The 21,979-nt window shown below is 50.8% G+C and overlaps 1 protein-coding gene across 1 annotated transcript; it reads left to right on the top strand.

The window, feature by feature from the left end:
* Nucleotides 1-1,532: 1,532 nt before the first annotated feature.
* SESN2 (sestrin 2) lies at nt 1,533-20,081 on the top strand. The gene is made up of 10 exons (XM_005607284.3): nt 1,533-1,667; nt 9,619-9,684; nt 11,451-11,648; nt 12,051-12,233; nt 12,344-12,556; nt 13,122-13,272; nt 13,854-13,972; nt 14,310-14,500; nt 17,438-17,582; nt 18,226-20,081. The coding sequence occupies exons 1-10, from the start codon at nt 1,575-1,577 to the stop codon at nt 18,310-18,312; spliced, it is 1,446 nt and encodes a 481-aa protein (XP_005607341.2). The 5' UTR covers nt 1,533-1,574; the 3' UTR covers nt 18,313-20,081.
* Nucleotides 20,082-21,979: the final 1,898 nt, after the last annotated feature.

Here is a 21,979-nt window from a genome sequence, read left to right as displayed (position 1 = left end):
GTCAGATAAGACATGTACACAGAAAATTGCAATACAAGGTAGAGTGCGAGAAGTGTTATAATAGAGCCCCTGCCCACTGCCTTGGGTGCTCAGCAGAGGGTGAGATTAACTTCCTTCACCCAAAAGGCTGGAGGCCGGAGAGCAAGTCTGAGGGCCGTCTTTGGAATTGGAAGCCTAAACTCAGAAAGTCTCAGAGGGAACCTCGGAGGTCATCCAGTTCACCCCTGTTCCTACCAGTATTCTCTATCCAGAGTAAACAGTGACTTTAAAATGGAAACAAAGAGTACAGCTCTGAAGAAAAACTGTTGAGGAAGAGGCTGTGGGAAGAGGACAGGAGAAGACGAAGTCAGCTTTAAGGTGCTGGCTGAGGCTACTTACTCCCAAATGGAGAGCTGAAGGCCAGGAAATGGATGAGATCAGGGATGAGTATGTCTGGAGACAGGAGGGATAAAAACAGAAACTAGGGGAACACCCACCTTCCAGGAGGTGAGAGGAGAAAGAGGAGTCAGAGAAGGAGTGGCCAGACAGAGAGCTGAGAAAAGACCCAGTGGAACATCTTGTCATAAAGTTTCTGTCTAGAAGCGGGTGGGGGGTGGCAGGGAGGGCTCAAGGGAGCAGAAGTGGGTAAACCGCAGCAACAGGGATTGAGGTTAGACATGAGGTTGCCAAGGACATTTCAATGAATGAGGCCTTTCCTGAGACTCCACAAATAAGGTGGATTCCCTGTGTCTGGTACATTTGAAAGTGGAGCCCTCCCGGAGGCCAGAGGAACGGGCTCTGCCTTCAGATCTCCAAAGATTTGGCGTTCAGCTCTATAATTAGCACCACCTCTCCTAACCCTAGCCAGTCCCTCCAGGACCTGAAAAGCTGAGGAACACACTTGCGAGGGATTTCCACACCCGGCTCTCCGGCCCATCCTGGTGAAGTCCCGTTTCATCACACAGCTCTAATGACTCTCCGGGCTGTCACTCTCGTCGGGTATTGCCAACAATCTGACTAAACCCTTTTGCAAAAGTTTGCAACATTCGCCCGAGGCTGACTACAGCTCCCAGAGTTCCCGGGCGCTTCCTGGTGCCGATTGGCCCAGCTGTCGGCTCCAGAGGGAGGTGTGGCCCCCGCCTCCCCGGGAAACAGGCATCTGATTGGCTGCGGCGCGGGGCTTTTGTGTCCCCGCCCTCGCCCAGGGACCGCAGCCGGCTGAGCGGCGCTGCTGGTGTCAGAGCCCGGCGAGCGCTGGCAGTTCCGCGGCGGGGATGCTGAGGAGCGCTGGGTCTGCAAGCAGCCCCGGCCACTGCGGACTCCAGGGGCACTCCGGGCCGTGAGAACCCCTGCGCCGCGACCAGTCCCGGGCTCCCGAGGGCATTCACCGCTCCAGAAGCCGGAGGAAAGGAGAGTCCAGCGCAGCAGCGGTCGTGCCCGGATTCGAGGCTTTCGGAGCGTTCTGGAACCCCGAGAGACGCCCGGGCTCTAGAACCTCCCCAGCGGCCCCAGTCCCGGCTTCCTGCGTGCATCCGTCCAAACCCGCCAGGGGTGCACTGGCCTTCGGCGAGCCGCGGTGGGACCTGGAGCACACCATGATCGTTGCGGACTCCGAGTGCCGCACGGAGCTGAAAGGCTACCTGCCGTTCGCCCGGGGCGGCGGCGGCGGCGGCCCCGGGGCCGAGGAGGTAAGCGACGGCCGAGCGACGCCACTCTTCCCTTGAGCCTCGTCCGAGCTTCTGGCTGTCCCCGCTGAGTCCGTGAGCCCCCCCGCCCCCGCCTCCGCCCCCCGGACTCGGGAAGGGGGAGTGGAACGCGTAAGCCAGGAATGGGGTTGCATCAACTGGCGGCCTCGGCCCTCTCCGGCCCCTACCCCTGGGGCTGTGGAGCCCTCCAACCCTCCCTCGGACTCCTGGCCAATGAGAGCGGAGCCTTCGGAGGTTATCTTGGGTTTGGGCTCTTGTCGAGAGTGTCTTCAAGTCCAGGCAAATCCCAGCCGCAGCGGCCCGACCACTCCTCCTCCCCGCCCCCTTCCGCAGAGTCCCTTCCTCTAGGCGGGGGCTGGCGGGCCGAGGGACTGTTTCTCGGTAGGATACGTGCCTGCTCCAATCCCGCAGGGCCGGGAATGGGGCACCTGAGAGTGATCAGCGAAGGTCGACCTCGTCCCCCGCCCTCACCTGCACCCCTGCTTTGGAGGTGGGGGCGCGGGCGCTCCGGGGCTTTGGCATGCTGTCGGGTCCACGGCGAGGGGAGGCGGCGGCAAAGCTGGCGAAAGAGGGGGAAACCCTGGCCGCGGCTCCCGAAGCCGGGCGCCGATTAAGCTGCGCCCTACTAAGTGATCTGAGGTCCCAGAAGTTTGTTTCGCAGGGACTCCCTTTGCAGTGCGGCTAGGAATAAGGCTAGGCCTGATCCGACACCCCCCCCCCCGCCATCGCCCCCCATCACCACCACCATCAGTAATGGACATCTTTTTTTTTTCCCCCGAAGATTTTATTTTTCCTTTTTCTCCCAAAGCCCCCAGGTACATAGCTGTGTATTTTTTTAGTTGTGGCATGTGTGATGCCGCCTCAGCATGGCTTGATGAGTGGTGCCGTGTCAGTGCCCAGGATTCCAACCAGCGAAACCCTGGGCCACCGAAGGAGAGCCTGAGAACTTAACCACTCCGCGATGGGGGCCGCCCCGGTAATAGACATCTTATCATTAAGCACTTAACTAGAGGCCAGGCTCCGGGTTTTACCTTTTCTCTGAGTCCTCAGGACTAAACTAGCAAACTGTGAGCTACACTATAGCCCCATTTTACAGGATGCGAAAATCGAGGCCCAGGAACAGCTATGAAGAGGCTTCCTTCACTAACCCCACAGAGTAGCTCATTCTTTGGCCTGTGTCTCTAGGATTTCCCAGTGTCCTTGGCACCACAGGGAGTTTCGCTTGTTTCTTTAGTTTCCAGACCTGGAGCATGGTGCAAGTGGTGCCAAGTGTATTACTGGGGCTGGGAGCCAAAGTGCTAGTCCTAAACTGTGACCCTGGGAAAATTTGCTGCCCTTCTCTGAAATGCATGGTTTCTGGCGGTCCTACCTCCAGCCGTGGATGGTTTGTGTCCTGCGTTTCCTTTTTCTGTTGAGGAAGCCTGGCCCTGAGCTAGCATCGTGCCCATCTTCCTCTACTTTATACGTGGGACGCCTATCACAGCATGGCTTGCCAAGCGGCGCGTAGGTCCGCACCCGGGATCCAAACCAGCAAACCGGAGGCCGCTGAAGCAGAACATGCGAACTTAACCGCTGCGCCACCGGGCGGCCCCTGTCCTGTGTTATCTGTCAGCTTGTTTATCCTTCCCCACCGCAGTTTAGGAGCCCCACGTGGAGGAACAAAACCTGCTCCTGCCGCTTCTCAACTGGGTGACTTTGACCAAGTCACTTTACTCTCTGTTTCCTGTCTTTGTTAAAAAATGGAAATGGTCTTTATTGAGAGCACCTGGGCACTGGAGCCGCAGAGCAGAGCTCCTGGTTCCCGTCCCAGCCCTCCCACTCACTTGCCATGTGACCTTGGCCAAGTGATTACTTCTCTGATCCGCAACTTCCTCCCATGGAGATTTGATAGTATCTACGAGGGATGGTTGGGAGAATTGACTGAGAAGACAAGCAAAGGCCAAGCGAAGAGCCTGGAACATTGTAACTGCATCAGACATGCTGGCTCTTGTTAGCATGCGGCCATAGTGCACATTTCCCTTCCCCCAGAGTGTCTCACAGGGGTTGCCAGAGCCCATGCCTTCTGCCTGAGGTGAGAGTTGGTCCATCGCTCTGGGGGCCAGTGCCTGGGAAGCAGTCTGGGGAGAAGGGGGTGCCCCAGGTGGTCTGGGCAGACCCTGAGGGAGCGGCTTTTCGATGGAAGCCACCTGTCAGCAGAGGGAAAAGCTGGTGATGTCTGGACTCGCCCTAAATATTCTTCTCTCTCAAGAAAAGAGGACCTTGGGAAGATGTCTGCTTTAAGTGGAATCCTTAGGAGACCACAGGGTGCTGAACTTACAGAGCCTGAAGCCCAAGGCCCAAGGGAAGACCCAAAGGTTCAGCCCCCTCAACTCCCCTCACTTACCACATGCCCTTTCAAGGGGTCAAGGCCTTCAGATGCGTCACTCTGGTACTGGTAGTATGTTTTCAGAGCCCTGTTAGCTCTAGAATCACTTCCTCAAATATCACTTCCTTGAGGAAGCCTTTCCTCCCCTGCCAGATAAGGCCCCTCTGCATACCTTCTTCCACTCCCCCTTCTCCGTTGTAGGAGCTTTTATCCCACTTATGGTGTAACAGTTGTGTAATCAGCCGTTTCTTGCCTATCTCCCTTGCTAGACTAGGAACACTCTGTAGGTCACATCCCCAGCACTGTTCTTAGCACCTAATAATGGCTCCTAACCATTTGCCCCTTGTGGCTTAGCTGACCCTTGTGAACTGTGCAGGCTTTGAAGTCAGATCTGAGCTGTGCCGTCTGGAACAGGACTCAGAAAGAGCCTCGCTGAGCTGTCTCTGAAGAAAGGGTAATCAGACCTATTTCCCCCCGGGTTGTTGTGAGAGATCAGCCAGATCAGATGTGTAAAGCGCTTAGCCTAGTGCCCAGCCCATGGTGGGCATAGGAGTTTATGGCACCACTCACACCCTCTTCCCCACCAGGCTGGAGGTCAGAGTCTGCTTGGGCTGTGTCTCCCTCTCAGGTGTGAACCCAGACAAGTATCTGGGTTCAGACCACAGCTGTCCATGGGGTGGGACAGGGGAGTCTCTGTCCCTTCCTAGCTGGCAGAGTGACTTCACAGGTGTCTGTAGCTAAGTCCTGGGGATGGCAGGCTCTGGATAAGATATCAAGAATAAAGGCTGGGGCTACTCCAAGAGGCAGATGTAGGTGGACAGAACCCTTGGAAGCCAGACTGAGCTGAGTTCAAATCTCAGAGTGGCCACTTGTCAGTGCTTAACTGTTGGAACCTTACTCTTAATCTTTCCTTGTGTGCAAAATAGAGACCCCAGCCCCAGCCTGAAAGTGATGAAGATTAGATGGAACCTGTGTGCAAGTGCCTAACCTAATATAAAAATAAACATTTAGTGAACGCTTAAATTAGAAACCAGACACTGAGCTCTGAGGGAACTATCCTCTTTTTACAACTTGCCTGAAGCCCTCCTTGTTGAGTGGCTACCCAGAGGGCTGTGTGTCGTCAGTGTTCCTGCTGCTCTGGGTGATCCCCTCAGCTGGAACTATACCAACAGCCACCATTGATCTCTCCCCTCTGCCCCATACTAGCTGTGTTACCTTGGTTACGTTACCTGCCCCCTCTGGTTTCCCTTCCTTCATCTGTAAACTGGGGGTGGGGATCTTGCCTTTATCAGGTGTGCTGAACCTACACTGTTCAATATTGTAGACCTTAGCCACATAAATTTAGGTAAATTAAATTTTTTAAGTTAAAAATTCAGTTTTTTAGGGGCCAGCCCCATGGCCAAGTGGTTAAGTTTGCGCACTCCGCCTCGGCAGCCCAGGGTTTCGCCGGTTTGGATCCTGGGCACAGACATGGCACCACTCATCAGGCCATGCTGAGGTGGCGTCCCACGTGCCACAACTAGAGGGACCTACAACTAAAGTATGCAACTATGTACTGGGGGGATTGGGGAGAAAAAGCAGAAAAAAAAAAAGATTGGCAACAGTTGTTAGCTCAGGTGCCAATCTTTATAAAAAAGGGAAAAAAAATTCAGTTTTTTAGTTGCCCTAGTCACATTTCAAATGCTCAGCCACCGTGGCTAGAAGCTTCTGTCTTTATTGGACAATGCAGGTTTAGAATAGTCCATCATTGCAGAAAGTTCTATTGTACTGTGCTATGCTAGACACCGGGGTAACAACAGGGAACTCGATCCAGTGTGTGCCCTCAAGGTGAGAAATAACACAGTGTGCCAGGTGCCGTGACTGGGGGCAGCGGATCCCCGGGGCTGTGGCAGGGAGAAGGGGCTTCTCTCTCCTGGTGAACCCCAGGTACAAAGCCATGGGGCTGTTGAGACCTTGAGAAGTTTAGAGGATGGGAATAGTTTCTGCGCTTGCAGAAACCTGGTTTGTATCCCAACTCTGCCACCTCCTTCCTGGCTGATGACCACAAGTGACTTGACCTCTTGGAGTCTTGATCACATCTGCAAAATGGGGGCCCTACTAGTAGTAGTTCCTATCTGGTTTTTTTTTGAGGAAGATTAGGCCAGAGCTAACATTCACCACCAACCCTCCTTTTTGCTGAGGAAGACTGGCCCTGAGCTAACATCTGTGCCCATCTTCCTCTATTTTTTATATGTGGGACACCTGCTACAGCGTGGCTTGACAAGAGGTGTGTAGGTCCACACCCTAGATGCAAACCAGCAAATGCTGGACCACCTAGGCAAACGTGCCTGTAGCTCCTACCTTAAAGTGCACATGAAATAAATGCTTAGCCAGCGGTAATCAGTGTTGTTCCCTACCTTTGTTATTATTGACTCGCTACCCCAGGGGATAGGGGAGGGCTGATTTGGAGGTGTCATCTCTTGGCAGTGGGACCCTGCCCTGTCCCCTTCCCGTGAAGTTGTGTGTGTCAAGGTCAGGGAAGCATTGGGGGTATTGGAGCTCTGGATTAGAATCTAGTTCTTCTTGCCTTCGAGGCTTTACACTTTCTGTTCCCTCTGGCTGGAATGCTGGTCCCCTAGATCTTTACAGGCCCTGCTGCCTTCTCATCAGCTCATTTTGATATTTGATATTTAGACATCAGCTCAAAGGGTACCTCCTCAGTGGCTCTCCCTGTCTATTCAGACTAAAATATTGCACACCCCACCACTCCATCAGACACTCTCATTGCTCTATGTTGTTTACTTTATATAATCTATGATTTGAAATCCTATTCATCATTTGTTTGTCTTTCTCCATGAAATCGTAAATCCTGTGAAGGCTGACTCTGTCTTTTTACTCCTGTATTCTGGCTGCCTGCAATGGAGTCATCAAAAACGTCTGTCGAGTGAACAGATTAATTCTGGTTCCGCCTGGAAAGCGTTTAGCACAGTGCCTGATACTTGAGAAAGTGATCAATAAATGGTGCAAAACAATGGCCTTCCCCCCTGGCTCTAAATCATGCCGGGCCCCGCCCAATTAAATTAGAATTGCTGGAGGTGGGACCTCGGCATTGGTATTTCTTTAAAAGCTTCTCAAAGGGATTCTAAAGTACTGCTTGGATTCATAGGCTTTGTTTGAAATAACGATGAGGTTAATGATAGATGACTTTTATTAAGTGCTCACTGTGATGGAGGTACTGAGGTCAGGGCTGCAGGGCACGATCTTATTAAATCCTCCTGACTACCCAGGGGGAAGTGGGTATCCCCATTATTTGCAAGGAAACTGAGGCTTCCATAGCTACCAGATAGGAGGTGGTGGAGTTCTCATTTGAGCCAAAGCAGTTTGGGTCAAGAGCCCTTATCTTTTAACTCGACTCTACTTTATTATTATTGTTACCATCATTATTAGGGCTGAAAATGTTGGTGGATCCAGACCTATCACTTAAAGAACCACAGGTATCAGTTCCTTCCCTTCACAGCTCCTGGGGCAGATATTAGAGGGAGAAGAGATTCCCAAGGCTGTTTCCTATTCCTCCCCTGCCCCCTAGTCCCCGCTCCCCAAACCCAGTCTCCCCCTGCCCGTCCCCACCCCACCCCGCTGCGGTTTTCTGTCTGTCCTCAGGTCCCCTGGGCGGCAGCGGCGGGGAGGCCCAGTTTGTGGAGTCAGCAATCCTTATCTCGCAGACAGAGCTGTTAGGCTCTTTCTCTTTGGTGAGGGAGGAGGGAAGCCGAAGCGGGAGTGATGGGGATGGTCGTGGTTTCTATGCTGGACTTGGACCAGCCTGGCCTGGTAGCTCCCAGGAGTGTGGGCCAAAAGGGGCCGGAGCCGTCAGCCAACTACTCTCGTTGCCAAAGATTAAAGCCTAGAGAGTCTAGATTACTTTCTCCAGGGTCACACAGCAAGTTAGTGGCAGAATTGGTACTCACTGACTTCCAGGTCCCATTGTTCTTTCCTTTGTGGTCTTTCAGAGTCCCCGAGCTCTGCCTCCCTCAGAGGTTTGGCCATCTGAGAAGGAAGGTTCCATCTGTAGTCCCCGGACATGTGGGGGTTGGTACTAGGTCTGGATTTGAATGAGAAGGGGAGAGTTAGGGGGACACTGTCTCTGTCCAGGGAGGGCATGGCTCTGGTTTCAGTGAACTCTTTCCGAGGCCAGTGCTGAGAGCCCCCTCCCAGTTATCAAAACAAATGAGTAAATAAAACATCCTCCCTGAACCCCACCTCGAGGACTAGCAGCAGATTCAGTGAGTACGTGACTGGTGGCTTCCAAAGAGGCTCCAGGACGTGCGCGTCAGAAGAGCTGCTCACGTCAGCATGGCACGCCCGGCCCTGGCTCCCTCCACGCCTCTCTGCTTTCTGTTTTCTTCATTCACAGACTAGTATGAATGACCTGGCCCTGCTCTCCATGAAATGTGATCTGCTAGTAGGGAGCCCTAAGTCAGGCGGAAGACAATGTTTTCAAAAGCAAAAGCACTGGGAATTGTGGGGTCACAGATGAGGGTCAGAAGAGGGTTCCCGGACCTGGAAGAGTATAACAGTTAGGTCTGCAAGAGGAGTGGCCGGTGGGAGGGCGATGGGCCTGAGACACTAATTTATCTGGAAGGCTAAGGGGGTAGAAGCAGGGTTTTAAGCCAGTTGATCAGATTTGCTCTTGAGAAAGTTTACTCTGGCTACAGAACGTTTGCCCCCTTTAGATACCACCAGGGTCATGTACTCACTAAATCTGCTCTTAGTCCTAGAGGTGGGGTTCAGGGAGGATGTTTTATGTACTCATTTGTTTTGTTAATTTAGTAAAGGATAGATAGGAGAGGGTAGGGCTATGGAGGCAGGGAGACCATTGGTGAGGCTGTGGGTAGTGGTCCAGACAAGAGATGGTGGTATGGGGCCGGACCCATGGCTGAGTGGTTCAAGTTCTACATGCTCCACGTCGGCGGCCCAGGTTTGCAGGTTCGGATCCTGGGCGCGGACCTACTCTACTCATCAGCCATGCTGTGGAGACATCCCACACATAAAATAGAGGAAGACTGGTGCTGATGTTAGCTTAGGGCAAATCTTCCTCACACACAAAAAAAGACAGTGGTAGTCTATGAGGTGGTGATGGTGGGAGGGAAGAAGAGATGACAATTTGAGAGAGACTGAAGCCTCATCATAGGAATCTAGGGTACTGGGTGACCTGGCTTGGGGATACAAATGAGGGGGGTTCTTGTATGGGTTCTACAGGCCTGCCAAGAAGGTGGCCTCCTAGAGATGTACAACATGGTGACTATATATTTCCCTTCTCTGGGCCCCTCCCACCCAATATTGGGGCTCCTGGGTCCCTGCCCAGTTCCTGAAGAACTCAGCCTGTAGGGTGAGCCCTCTTTCTTGCTTACCCTTTCTCCGCCCACCAAACAGGCATATATCTCCCACCTGACTCCTCCATGCAGGGTGCACCAGAAAGGTGGTTTTGAAAGCTCAGTATGGCCTCTCACATAGGAGGAGAAAACTGGAGAGAGAAATATCCTCTTAGTCCTCCCCTTTACCTTCAACGAACTGTGATGTGCTTCCTTCTAGGAGCAGAGGGAGAGCCAGGCTCGGCGAGGCCCCCGAGGGCCCAGCGCCTTCATCCCAGTGGAGGAGGTAAGCTTGGAAGGGGTTAGGAATTGGTCCCTGGGAAGAAAGGACATGGGGCATTGGGTGGGTGAGGGTCTTTTCCTATCTCTTGAAATAGCAGCTTTGAAACCACCCCTTCAGATTCCTGACTCATTTAATCTGCAAAGCAGGAGTATTAGCCTCATTTTGCTGGGAAGAAACAGGCTCAAAGAGATGAAGTGTTAGTCACACAGCTAGGTATTGAACAAACTTTTTTTTTCTTTTAAAGATTTTATTTTTCCTTTTTCTCCCCAAAGCTCCCTGGTACATAGTTGTATATTTTAGTTGTGGGTCCTTCTAGCTGTGGCATGTGGGATGCCACCTCAATGTGGCCTGATGAGCAGTGCCATGTCCACGCCCAGGATCCGAACCAGCAAAACTCTGGGCCACTGAAGCAGAGCACGTGAACTTAACCACTCGGCCATGGGGCCGGCCCCTGAACAAACTTTTGATTCCCAGAACAAGGCCTGTTTTTCCTTAAGAAGATAGAACTATCTATGTTTATCTTCTCTTCTTTGTGCATATATATTAAAGTTTTTTTCGACTTCAAAAGTAATATATGTTGATTATTTAAAAAATTTCCAATGTTTCAGAAAGCTCTAATCTCTTGTAATCCCACCTCCTACAGAGATAATCACTGCTAGTTAACTATTTGCTACTGTTTTCCAGACTTTTTTCCATACAGAACCAAGGTCATAGTTTACAACATATTTTTCTTTTTGGTTGTTTTTATGTTTCGTTTTGTTTTTTCACTTAATACAACAGAGACATCTTTCATCTGTTGAATCAGATCACCCATTCATTTATTTAGCAGATACCTTTTGAAGGATTAAGCTGTGTCAGGCACTGTCCTAGGTGCTGAGCATGCAGCAGGGAACAAGACAAAAATCCTTGCCACCATGCAGCTGACATTCTAAAGTGGGGTTGGTAGTGGGGGGGTACCTTCTAAACACATGCAGAGAAAAATTAAAAAACAACAGTTTCCTTCTTTTGCTTTGGCTTTCAATGAACAAAGACAAATGTTTTGTTTCCTTGTCCTCTTTCCTTTCCTAAACGTGTAGGCCAAGTAGTTAATGAGCTGTTAACAAATGTCTAAACCCCCTAGCTCCCTCCACCCTTTGTAAATGCAAAGCAAACAACCACCTGGTTTTTTATGTCTGGAGCCCAGAATTTGAAGCTCAAGTAGCGTTCTTATATTTTATCTCTTATAAATAACCACTCCTCCTTTATAATAAAGGAAAGAAAGAGGCTTTGGGGTTAATCTGGATTTGAATCCTGGTTCTGGCATTTACTAGATCTGTAACCTTGAGCAAAGAATGAAACCTCTCTGGGCCCCAATTTCCTCAGCTGTCAGTGGGGGAAAATAATAGTATTCACCTCACAGGAGAACTGGGAAGATTCAATGAGCTAATGCAAGGAAAGCTCCAAGCTCAGACCTGGTACGGAGAAAGCCCTCAGGAAATGTGAACTATTTTCTACCCCCCTCCCATGGTTGCATGGATTTGCACTGTTAGAAGAGAAGCTTCAGGAAGGCAGCAGAAACTGTACTTTAATATACTATCTATACTATATACTAATATAATCTATTTATTCAGTCACTTAATGAAATATCTTTTCCTCCCCTCTTCTCCTTTTTTTGGACATGGTGGTTGTTTTCGGCTCCTTGCTATTATAATCCCACTGCAATGACTATGTTGGTCTCTGGTGGGGTGGGTAGGAGGGGGACCCGTGCTCTCCTCACCTTTGCTTGGCAGGTCCTTCAGGAGGGAGCTGAGAGCCTGGAGCAGCACCTGCGGCTGGAGGCGCTGATGTCCTCGGGGCGGGCGGACAACCTGGCAGTGGTGATGGGCCTGCACCCCGACTACCTTAGCAGCTTTTGGCGCCTGCACTACCTGCTGCTACACACAGATGGGCCCCTGGCCAGCTCCTGGCGCCACTACATTGCCATAATGGTGAGCCTGTCTGAGCCTGGCTCTTAGAGGGGTGACCACATGGTGGGGGTTCTATCCTCAGATCTCTTTGCTGTGGGCCTGCTGAATTGATCCATAGATGAGGAAGAGAGGCAGCATAGAGCAGGAGAAAGCCCAGGTTTTACCTGATCATCCCTAGAACCTTAGATTTTGAAGAGAGGCCTCTTCAGTGCCTGCTTTACAGGTTGGGAAACTGAGGCATAATGGAGTCGGGTGACCTGCCAAGGTAGGACAACAAATCAGTGTCAGAGCTGGGGTTAGAACCTAAGTTTCCTGCCTCTCAGGCAACAGCGAGTCCTGGGATGTCTCCCTCCATGGGGTGCCCACCCCGAGCAGGGCACAGAAAGAAGACGGTGACCTAGGCTCTGTCTACCACCTCCACAGGCTGCCGCCCGCCACCAGTGTTCCTACCTGGTGGGCTCCCACATGGCCGAGTTTCTGCAGACCGGAGGTGACCCTGAGTGGCTGCTTGGGCTCCACCGTGCTCCTGAGAAGCTGCGCAAGCTCAGTGAGATCAACAAGTTGCTGGCACATCGGCCATGGCTCATCACCAAGGAGCACATCCAGGTGCAGTGGGCAGAGAGGCAGGTCCCCGAGGGAGCACAGGGGTTGGGCTGGGGCCTGGCAGGCAGCCCAGGGGCAGGCACTGAGCAAGTCTGGCCTTCTTTCCTCTCCAGGCCTTGCTGAAGACCGGCGAGCACAGCTGGTCCCTGGCGGAGCTCATCCAGGCTCTGGTCCTGCTCACCCACTGCCACTCGCTGGCCTCCTTCGTGTTTGGCTGTGGCATCCTCCCTGAGGGGGACCCGGAGGGCAGCCCTGCCCCCCAGGCACCTTCACCCCCCAGTGAGCAGAGCAGCCCCCCCAGCAGGGACCCATTGAACAACTCTGGGGTAAGTCGTGGGTTGGGTCTTGGTGGGAGAGGAAGCTGGTGTGGCCTCTGGTCCTTCGGTAGAAGCCACTGCTTCCTTATCTCACAGGGGGAGGCCTTAGAAAAGTTATTTGACTTTGAAGCTCGATTTCCTCATCTGTGAAATGAGGAGAAAGACCTCTACTTCATAGCGGGTTGTGAGGATTAAATGAAATAACTATGTGACTGGCTTCTCGGCATGTAGCCCCATAGGCTTAAAGTCTCCAGGTTTTTGGCACCTTTAAAAATACAAAGTTTGCCTCTTATTCTATAAGGTGGCCTTGCTTATTTTAATATAATAACATAGATACTTTAAAAATCCCTTACCTGTGAGGGAAGTGGATGCTCAGAGAAAACATGTCTATTCTGTAGCTTTTTAAACTTCACTCTGGGGAACACAGACCATGTGAGCTGCCCAGCACAGTGGCTGGCTCAGAGGAGACACTAGGCCTTTATGATCATTTGGCAAGGCCTGGCGTGTGGGAAAGATGTGCGGTTTCCTGGGGCCGAGGGAAGAGTAGATGGTCACTACTGGGTCCCTGCTCCAGGGCTTTGAGGCGGCCCGGGATGTGGAAGCTCTGATGGAACGCATGAGGCAGCTGCAGGAAAGCCTGCTGCGGGACGAGGGAGCATCCCAGGAGGAGATGGAGAGCCGCTTTGAGCTGGAGAAGTCAGAGAGCCTGCTGGTGACCCCCTCAGGTACAGGATCACAGGTGTCCCAGTTCCAGGGACTGTCCTCTTCCCACACCGTCTGTGCTGGGGAGTAGGCACCGCCATGCACTGCACCTCTTGTATTTTGGAGGCAGCCATGTCTCAACCACCCCTTCCAAGAGGTTCTGAGCATGAGCTTTGGGGTCAGACCTGGGTTTGAGTCCTGGCCTTTTAACTTTTCTGGCAGTGTGATCACTGACACGTCACTTCCTATCTCAGGGTCTCAGTCTGCTCCCACATGAAAGATTGGTGTGTAGGGTAAATGGGACAGTGAAACAAAGCTCTTAGCATGGAGCCTGGCTCAGGGTAGGCAGCTCCATAAATTACTACTGCTGTGATTGCTGTTGTTATCACTGGGGGCCTTATCCCCAGGTGCGTGGGCCTGGTCTACCTTCTCCCCCAGGCCTGGCTCCAGCTGAAGTCCTGGTTCCACTCAGTGTCCCAAGGGGCTTTGCCTGCTCTGGCCCTCTGCTCTGCATTCCCTGGCACCCTATTGATGATTAATCAGGAGTGGAGGCCTCTGTGCTCCATGCCTTGGCCTCACTGTGATCTCTCTCTGACATCCTCAGCTGACATTCTGGAGCCCTCTCCACACCCAGACATGCTGTGCTTTGTGGAAGACCCCACTTTTGGGTATGAGGACTTCACCCGGCGAGGGGCTGAGGCACCCCCCACCTTCCGCGCCCAGGTAGGCTCTCCCTGCTAGTCTTGGCATTGCTCCGGGTTTACAAACAAGCAGGGGTGGGCACCTTCTCTCCCTGAAGATTCCAGGAGGGAAATGGGGAACCCTGGATCATGAAGGGTCCTATCTGCGCCCTAAGCTCAGGGGATCCTGATCACAGGGAGAAGGTCATCAACAAGGTGCATCTTCCTCGGCCTCTCAGGCCCAGGCCAAGCAGCGGCTTAGATTTGCAGTAGGGAGGCAGCATTATGGAGAGCCAGGTCGTGCTCCAGAGGAGAGAGTCTCTCTGGCCAGCCTCAGGCCCCAAAGATTCTACTCACTGACCCCTTCTCATGCTTCTCAGGATTATACCTGGGAAGACCATGGCTATTCACTGATCCAGCGGCTCTACCCCGAGGGTGGGCAGCTGCTGGATGAGAAGTTCCAGGCAGCCTACAGCCTCACCTACAACACCATGGCCATGCACACTGGAGTGGACACCTCCATGCTCCGCAGGGCCATCTGGAATTACATCCACTGTGTCTTTGGCATCAGGTGAGCACCTGTCCCCTTATCCAGGGTGTGTGTGCCCTGTAAGTTCTCAGTCTGAGCTCACAGTTGTTTGTTTTTCTCTTTGTTTTTCTTTCCCTTTCTTCCTACCTATACTGTTTTTCAAAGCAAATATATTTCTTTGCTGGTTATAAAAAATAATAGACGTGCTGACTATTTGAACTTTGTAAATGAAACCCTTTAATTCCACTCCCTGAAGATAACTATCGAGATATCTAACTATATAGATATAGATATAGTTATATTTGTATTTCCATTCTACATAGCAGTTCTTCTCTCACAGTAAATAAGGGCAACATAAATGCCTGTCCACAGGGAGCTTTAAATAACGATGTATCCATTCAGTGAAATATTATGCAGCTATTAAAAATTATAATAGTGATCTCTTTATATTGCCTTGGGAAAGTGTTCAAAATGTATTGAGAGACAAGAAAGCTGGTTACCAACTAGGATCTTCTTTTTGTTCCCTTTTTTTTTCTTTTCTAAAAGCGGATGTATTTGGGGCTGGCCTGGTGGTGCAGCAGCTAAGTTCACTTGTTCCACTTCAGCGGCCCGGGGTTCGCCGGTTCGGATCCCGGGTGCAGACATGGCACCGCTTGGCACACCATGCTGTGGAAGGTGTCCCACATATAAAGTAGAGGAAGATGGACATGGATGTTAGCTCAGGGCCAGTCTTCCTTAGCAAAAAGAGGAGGATTGGCAGCAGATGTTAGCTCAGGGCTAATTTTCCTAAGGAAACAAAAAAGCGGATGCATTCATGGAAAATGTGTGGAAGGCTGTACACTAAGATGTTATTTAATAATGGTTGTCTCTGTGTAGACTGGGATGAATTACATTTTCATCTTGTTACCGAAGTATTTTCTGATTTTTTTTGAGTAGGTTTTTCTTTTTCAGTGCTGAGATCATACTCAATATATTCCGCAACTTGCTTTGTTCACCTAACAGTCTCTTGTGAATCACCTTCCTTGTCAGTATGAATAGACCTTTTATGCTTTTTAAGCACTGCATGGTGTCTGTATGGATGAAGCATAATTATTCAACCATTTCACTATTGTTGGATATTTAGGTCGTTTGCAGTTTTTTCACTATTAACGAACACCACGTACACTGAATAGTGTTAGACCCAAGTCCTTGTAGATAAACCCTAGATGTGAAATTTCTTGTCAAGGATATACACAGAACAATTATTTTTTTATTTTAAAAAATCTCACTCTGATAACATTGTGGGAAATTCGAAGAATCAAGGAAAAAAACGATTTCCTAAAATTCTACTACTCCACAACCATGTCCACATCCTGTGACATTTTTCTCTATTGCATTTTTTCTTTCTTACATAGTTGCTTTTGTACAGTTGAAATTATAATGGTTATTTTATATATATATATATATTATTTATTTATTTATTTGAGGAAGATTAGCCTTGAGCTAACATCTGCTGCCAACCCTCCTCTTTTTGCTGAGGAAGACTGGCCCTGAGCTAACGTCTGTGCCCATCTTCCTCTACTTTATATGTGGGACGCCTGCCACAGCATGGCTTGCCAAGTGGTGCCACGTCCACACCCGAGATCCAAACCAGCCAACCCCGAGCCGCCGAAGCGGAACATGTACACTTAACCCCTGCGCCATCGGGCCGGCCCCTATATATATTTGATGTTTGTAAAAAGAGACAGGTTTTTAGTAAGTTTAGAAAACAGATAACAAAAAGTTAAGAAAATAAAAATTATCCGTCATCCCACCTGCTATTATTATTGTTTTTTCTTCCTGTCTTTTTTCCATACACAAATAACTAGAACATAGATAATTTTACAAAAAAAAAAAAGATTTTCTTGCCTACTTATTTCACTTATTTTACTCATTTAATCAAATGTGAACATATTTTAATGAACACATGATTTTTCTTCTTGCTTTTCTCATCTATTTATTCGAAGCATCAAAAAACATCCCCCAATTTTTAAAAAGGTACATGTTCCCTGTAGAAAATGTGTATTTCTGTATATTACTAGCTGTAAATCATATTTCACTCAGCGGGTTGAGCTGCACTTAATTGGCCAGCCTCTTGCTGGTCATTGGCAGGTTTCTAACCCAGAGGAGGCCAAGGATGGATGGGCATCTCGGAGTGTGGCACAAGCTAGTTCTTGCCCAGCTCTCAAGTCCAGCCTCCTCCACTCTCTGTCACGGTCCTTGCTCCTGTATCTTCATCTACCAACTCTGTCCTCCGGTTTTCAACCTCTCTCTCCCATCCACACTGATCTGTGATGACTCACTGGCTCACTGGACTGGGGAATGACAAAGTGGCTTCTAGACTTGTCATCACTGACTTGCTCTTTGACTTTGAACAAGTTAATTGCCTTCTCCAGGCCTTAGTTTGCTCATCCGTAAAATGAGCACCAGCTCCTTTTTGCTCTTTCTCTTTTCCTTCTCCAGGGTAAATATTTGCACTCACCCCCTGCCCCCTCTTCCGTGGTCTTTACTATAAAGTAGTGAAAATGACCTTGGAGCCAAGGAGAGCTGGGTTTGAATCCCATTCCCAGCTGTGTGACCTAGGGCAAGTGACTTCAGTTCTCTGAATCTCACTTTGATCTATAAAATGAGCCCGATGAATACTATACAATACTATACAATAGTTTTGTACACAGTAGTGTACAGTTTTGAGGATTCCATGAGCACGTGTTCACATGGCATGTAGTTGGTACTCAATACATGCTCATTCTCTGTGCATTGCTTGGGATGGTCCCTTGCGAGTCTGGTGGCCTGTGATATATGACGTCAGCTGTTTTTCTAAGAGGAACCAAGCTTCTAGTTGCCTCCTACCTTCTGCCTTTTCTTGCCTCTCTCTGTTCCTCCTTCTGTAGGGTGGGGGTAGGGAGAGGAGCCACTTTTGGGAGCGGAGGTTGAGTGATGCTCTGGGGGCTTTCCATCCAGATACGATGACTATGACTATGGGGAGGTGAACCAGCTCCTGGAGCGGAACCTCAAGGTCTACATCAAGACGGTGGCCTGCTACCCAGAGAAGACCACCCGGAGAATGTACAACCTCTTCTGGAGGCACTTCCGCCACTCAGAGAAGGTACAACCCGTGGGGGAGGAGCAGAGTAGAAGTAGACAAGCCCGGCCTGTGGAGGGTGCAAGGGGTCAGGGCCCAATGAGGTACCCCAGACTGAGTCTGTCCTGCCAGGTGGGACACCTGGGTGTATTGTTCTAGGCTCAAGACCTACTCCACTGTGTGATTTCAGACTCCATTTACTCACCTGTAAAATGGGAATGTGCTTCACAGGGTCCTCAGTGGCAGTGAGGAAGACCTGGGTTCAAATCATAACACTACCGCTTGGTAGCAGTGTGACCTTGGACAACTCACTTTGCCTCTCTGAGCTTTTTATCTTTACAATGGGAATAAACACTGCCTGCATTTCAAGGTTCCTGGGAGGATGAAATGAGAAAATGAATGTAAACCTCTGGTCCCAAATAGGTACTCAGTGGTAGCTCTTGTTTTTAGCTTGGAGGGATAAAGAGATGAGTCATGATAGGGATGAATGTGCTTGAAATTCTTCAGCAGTCATTGCACTGAACCGCTCAGAACCTTGGGAAAGGTCAGGGCATCTCTCTAGTAAAGGGCAGGATGCAGTGAGTGGTCAGGGATAGTGGCAATCGGGGAGGGATGGGGATGGCAAGGAGTGACATCAGTTACCCACAAGCCCTCCTCTGTGCCCCAGGTCCACGTGAACTTGCTGCTCCTGGAGGCCCGCATGCAAGCTGCCCTGCTCTACGCCCTCCGTGCCATCACTCGCTACATGACCTGACTCCCGCCAGGGCCTGGGTCCAGAGCCGCTGACCCTGGGCGCATCCTCCTCCCTGCAAGGACTTCTGTCTGGAAACAGACCCCGATCCCTTTCTGTTCCATGCTCCCCACCCCTCTCTGGGGCTTGGCTTGTGTGTGATGTGCAGCCCCCAAGCCATACCCACTTTTTCTCACTGGGATGGACAGGATCATTGTACTGACTCTGGGATCTCAGCTCTGCCCCTGGGAGCTGGAAGAGGACTAGCAGATCCCCAGGGGGCATGCCCTTCTTCCTGCCCCTGACCACAGAGACAGAGAGCACAGGAAGGAAAAATGGGCTGAGCTTGGACTTGTGTGCCAGCAGGCTTGGGCTTGTGTGACCAGGCACCACAAGCACTGTGGCCTTCCTAGACTGGGAAGTCCCTGGCTGGCCCCCAAGGGAGAGGGGCAAACAGCTCCAGGGACTGACACTCCAATCAGCTTGGCCTTTCCTCCTCCTCCCTCATTCCCAGATTGCATTACCTCCCACCTGCCATTCACCTGTCAATGTGAAAGTCGGGGTCACAGCTGGTCTGTGCGTCCGGCTCCCTAAAAGTCTGTTGTCAGGCAGCCCGAGGCCCTTTGTTCCCTGGTTACCCCAGTCCTAGTTCAGTTCCTTTGACCTCCTTTGCCCTCTCACCCTTTTCTCCTGTGCCTGGTGGTGCGAGGCCCCAGGAGAGAGACCAAGCACATCAAAAAGACAGATTCTCTCTAGAGTTTGGTCTCTGTTGGTCACTTTGCCTTCGGAAGAGGAGCGAGTATTATATTATAAATTCTCTGTATTTTGCTTCTTTATGGGGAATGTTCTTCAGGGCCCCACCCCTGGAGCCACAGTCAATGCCTGAGAGGAAGAGGACAGGGAGAAACGTGCTCTCCCCAGAGCTGTGCCTGCCCTGCCGAGGCTGGCCCAGGCTCTCCTGTCTCCTGTGGCTCTGCCGCAGACGTTTGCCAAAAAGTTGAGCCTCTGTTGGTGGCACGTGGCCCAGGAAGAGAGGCAGGAGAGCCCAGGGTTCTTGTTTGGGCCCTGCCACTAGCCAAGTGACCACGGCTATGTTGCCAAACCTCTTTGATCTCCGTTTCCACAGTCGCAGACTGAGGGCAGGACTACGTTTCTATGACGTCTGAGTCTTCACTCTGGGATTCCCAGGCCATCCTGCCAGCAACAAACTGCGAATTTTGCAGGATCATTGAGGCCTCTGGGGACCCCCACTCCTGCAGCCAGTCTGCCCTTGTGACCTTCCAAGGACCCCTCCCTCCCATCCCACTTTCTCTCGCCTCACCTCAATTTTCGGTGGATTGCTTGGAGGCAGAAGCAGCCAAGGACTGATCCCAGGCACTTTCTGTAGCAAATAAGCTGTGAATTATGACTTCTCTTGCCCTTCCTCTGGCAGAACGTGCCTCCTCTCTGACCAGTTCGGAGGTGACCGGAGAAGGGCAAGGGCTAGGATGCTGCTGCTTCTGACCCTGCTCTGCGGAGCGGCCAGGAAAGGAGCCGAGTCAGTGCACCACATTTCACGCCCGTGCAGGCATGGGGAAGCGCCTGGCCCCTGCAGGCCTCAGCCCTCCCTGCAGCGATGCTGGGTGGGACTGGAGAGGCCCCAGCACTGGGGTTTAGATTCGAGGGGACATGATGACTCTGTAAGTGTCCCCCTGTGGGTGGGGGGGGTATCCAGTGTTCAAGGACAGAAATCTTGGCTTTGCTCCCAGTTCCGTATAATGAGAAATAAAAGTTCACCGAGGTTTGGTTTTGTACTTCTCGTTCGTGGTCTGTTTTTCCATTTCCTAAGGGTCATGGTTCACCACTTAGCAAAAGCAGGGAGCTATAATTGCATCATGGACCTGACCTGCTAGTCCCTCCCCTGCTGGGCACCTGCGCCCGGTGACTGCAGGGTTGGGAGTGGCTGGCACTGAAAGTTTACTTCTGTCCCTTGGGGGTCCAGCCCTGCCAACCCATCTGTGGCTGGCCTGGCATTGTGGAATAATAATACCCATGTTATTTTTCTCACTAAGCCGGGCCCTAGGCTGGGTTCTGGGAGGCCATTTCTCTGAATCTGCAACAATCCTGGGAGAGAGGTGAGACTCAGAGGTAAAGTGACATTGCTGAGGCCACATAGGTGGTCAGCGGGGAAGCCAGGATTCCAAGCAGGGTCTGTCTGACCCTGAGGCCTTGGCTTTTCACCTTACTGTTTTTCGCATTACAGTGCTCCCCCTGTGGCAGAGGGAGGCTGAGAATCTCTGGGTGGATCCCTTGTGTCCCCTGCCCCACGACGTTATGCTTACCTGCTTCTTATCCTTCCCTCTCCAGAACAAGGCATAAGGAATTAGCTGTGACCCCCAAGTTGTGCCAGGGCCATTTAGTAGCTGTGTGACCTTGGTCAAGCTTCTTAGCTTCTCTGGGCACAGGAACTCGAGCAAGCTTATCAGAAAAACCACATCATGACTAAGAGCTAAGATCTCTCTTGCTGGCTTCCCACTTCCTCTAAACATTGCCGTCATTAAGTGAAATCTGTCTCTTCCAGGAAGCCTCCCTTGATTGACTCCATGTCCTCTTTTCCCTTTACCCTCTTCATTTTTGCAGTGTCCTATCCACTTGATCTTCACTAGAGTCCTTTGAGAGAGCGTGAGAGGAAGCAAATCAGACTTGGAGTATAGAACTTGGATTCTGGTTCTGACTTAGTCACTCATTATCCGAGGGCAGTGGCTGTGATTAATTTCACTGTGCCTCAAGTTTCCTCTGCCATAAAAACGGGAGCAAAACATTCTCATTTCTTTCCCAGGTAGCACTGAGTGACCACTGCCAGATGTTTTCAAATTTTATCTATATTTACAACAACCCCGTGAGAAAGGAGTGGTGTTCCCATTTTACAGACGTGGAAAAGGAACTTAAAGTGAGAGTTGAGGGAACACCAACTTAACAGTTGGACAGATGTGGGATCAAATTCCAGCTTTGACGTTTAATGTCTGACCACCAGGAAGTTATTTCAGTTCTCCCTCCTCAACTTCCTTATCCATGAAGTGGAATTAAAACAATAATTCATAATGCAATGGGCCACAGGAGGGTTGTGTGGATTAAATAATGCATGACAACCACCTAGCACCGTTCAGGTACCTGGCACCTAGCACTAGGGAGCCATTCAGTATTGAGATACCTGCCCAAGGCCACGCAACTGAGGTAGGACTTGAATCCTTGTCAGTCTGATTCTAGAGCTCTTGTATCACATTACTTTTCTCTCCAAAGTCCCTTTGCCCTCAGTCTGGTTTTTTTTTCTCTCATCATGTTCAAGTCCATTTGTATGTGGAATTGAAAACTCTTGGCTCGAGACAGAGTCTGGCGAATCTATTTTCTAGACGTCTGCAGCCTGCATTCCAGGACCCGGGCAGGAGTTTACAGAAGGTTGCTGGTGGCTTGATTCTTTTCTTTGGCTTTTGAAGCCATGCTTTGAGGACATGCTTGGTTTGAGTGGGTAGAAACGGGCTGAGTGAGTCCTCTCCAGCAGGTTTCAAACATTCACTCGAGCCCTAGGACAGGTGGAATGGAGAAGTGGTTCATGAACTTTTTGTGCCTAGAGGACCAGTGGTTGGAGGTAGAGGTGAGAAATTTGCATCTTTCGCAGCTTCTCTGGTGTTCTGATGGCAAGATCATTCATTCC

Source organism: Equus caballus, chromosome 2 (assembly GCF_041296265.1).
Source record: "Equus caballus isolate H_3958 breed thoroughbred chromosome 2, TB-T2T, whole genome shotgun sequence".
In the NCBI taxonomy this organism is placed as follows: domain Eukaryota; kingdom Metazoa; phylum Chordata; class Mammalia; order Perissodactyla; family Equidae; genus Equus; species Equus caballus.
Note: the sequence above shows the minus strand (reverse complement) of the source record. Positions and strands in the feature narration are given on the sequence as shown.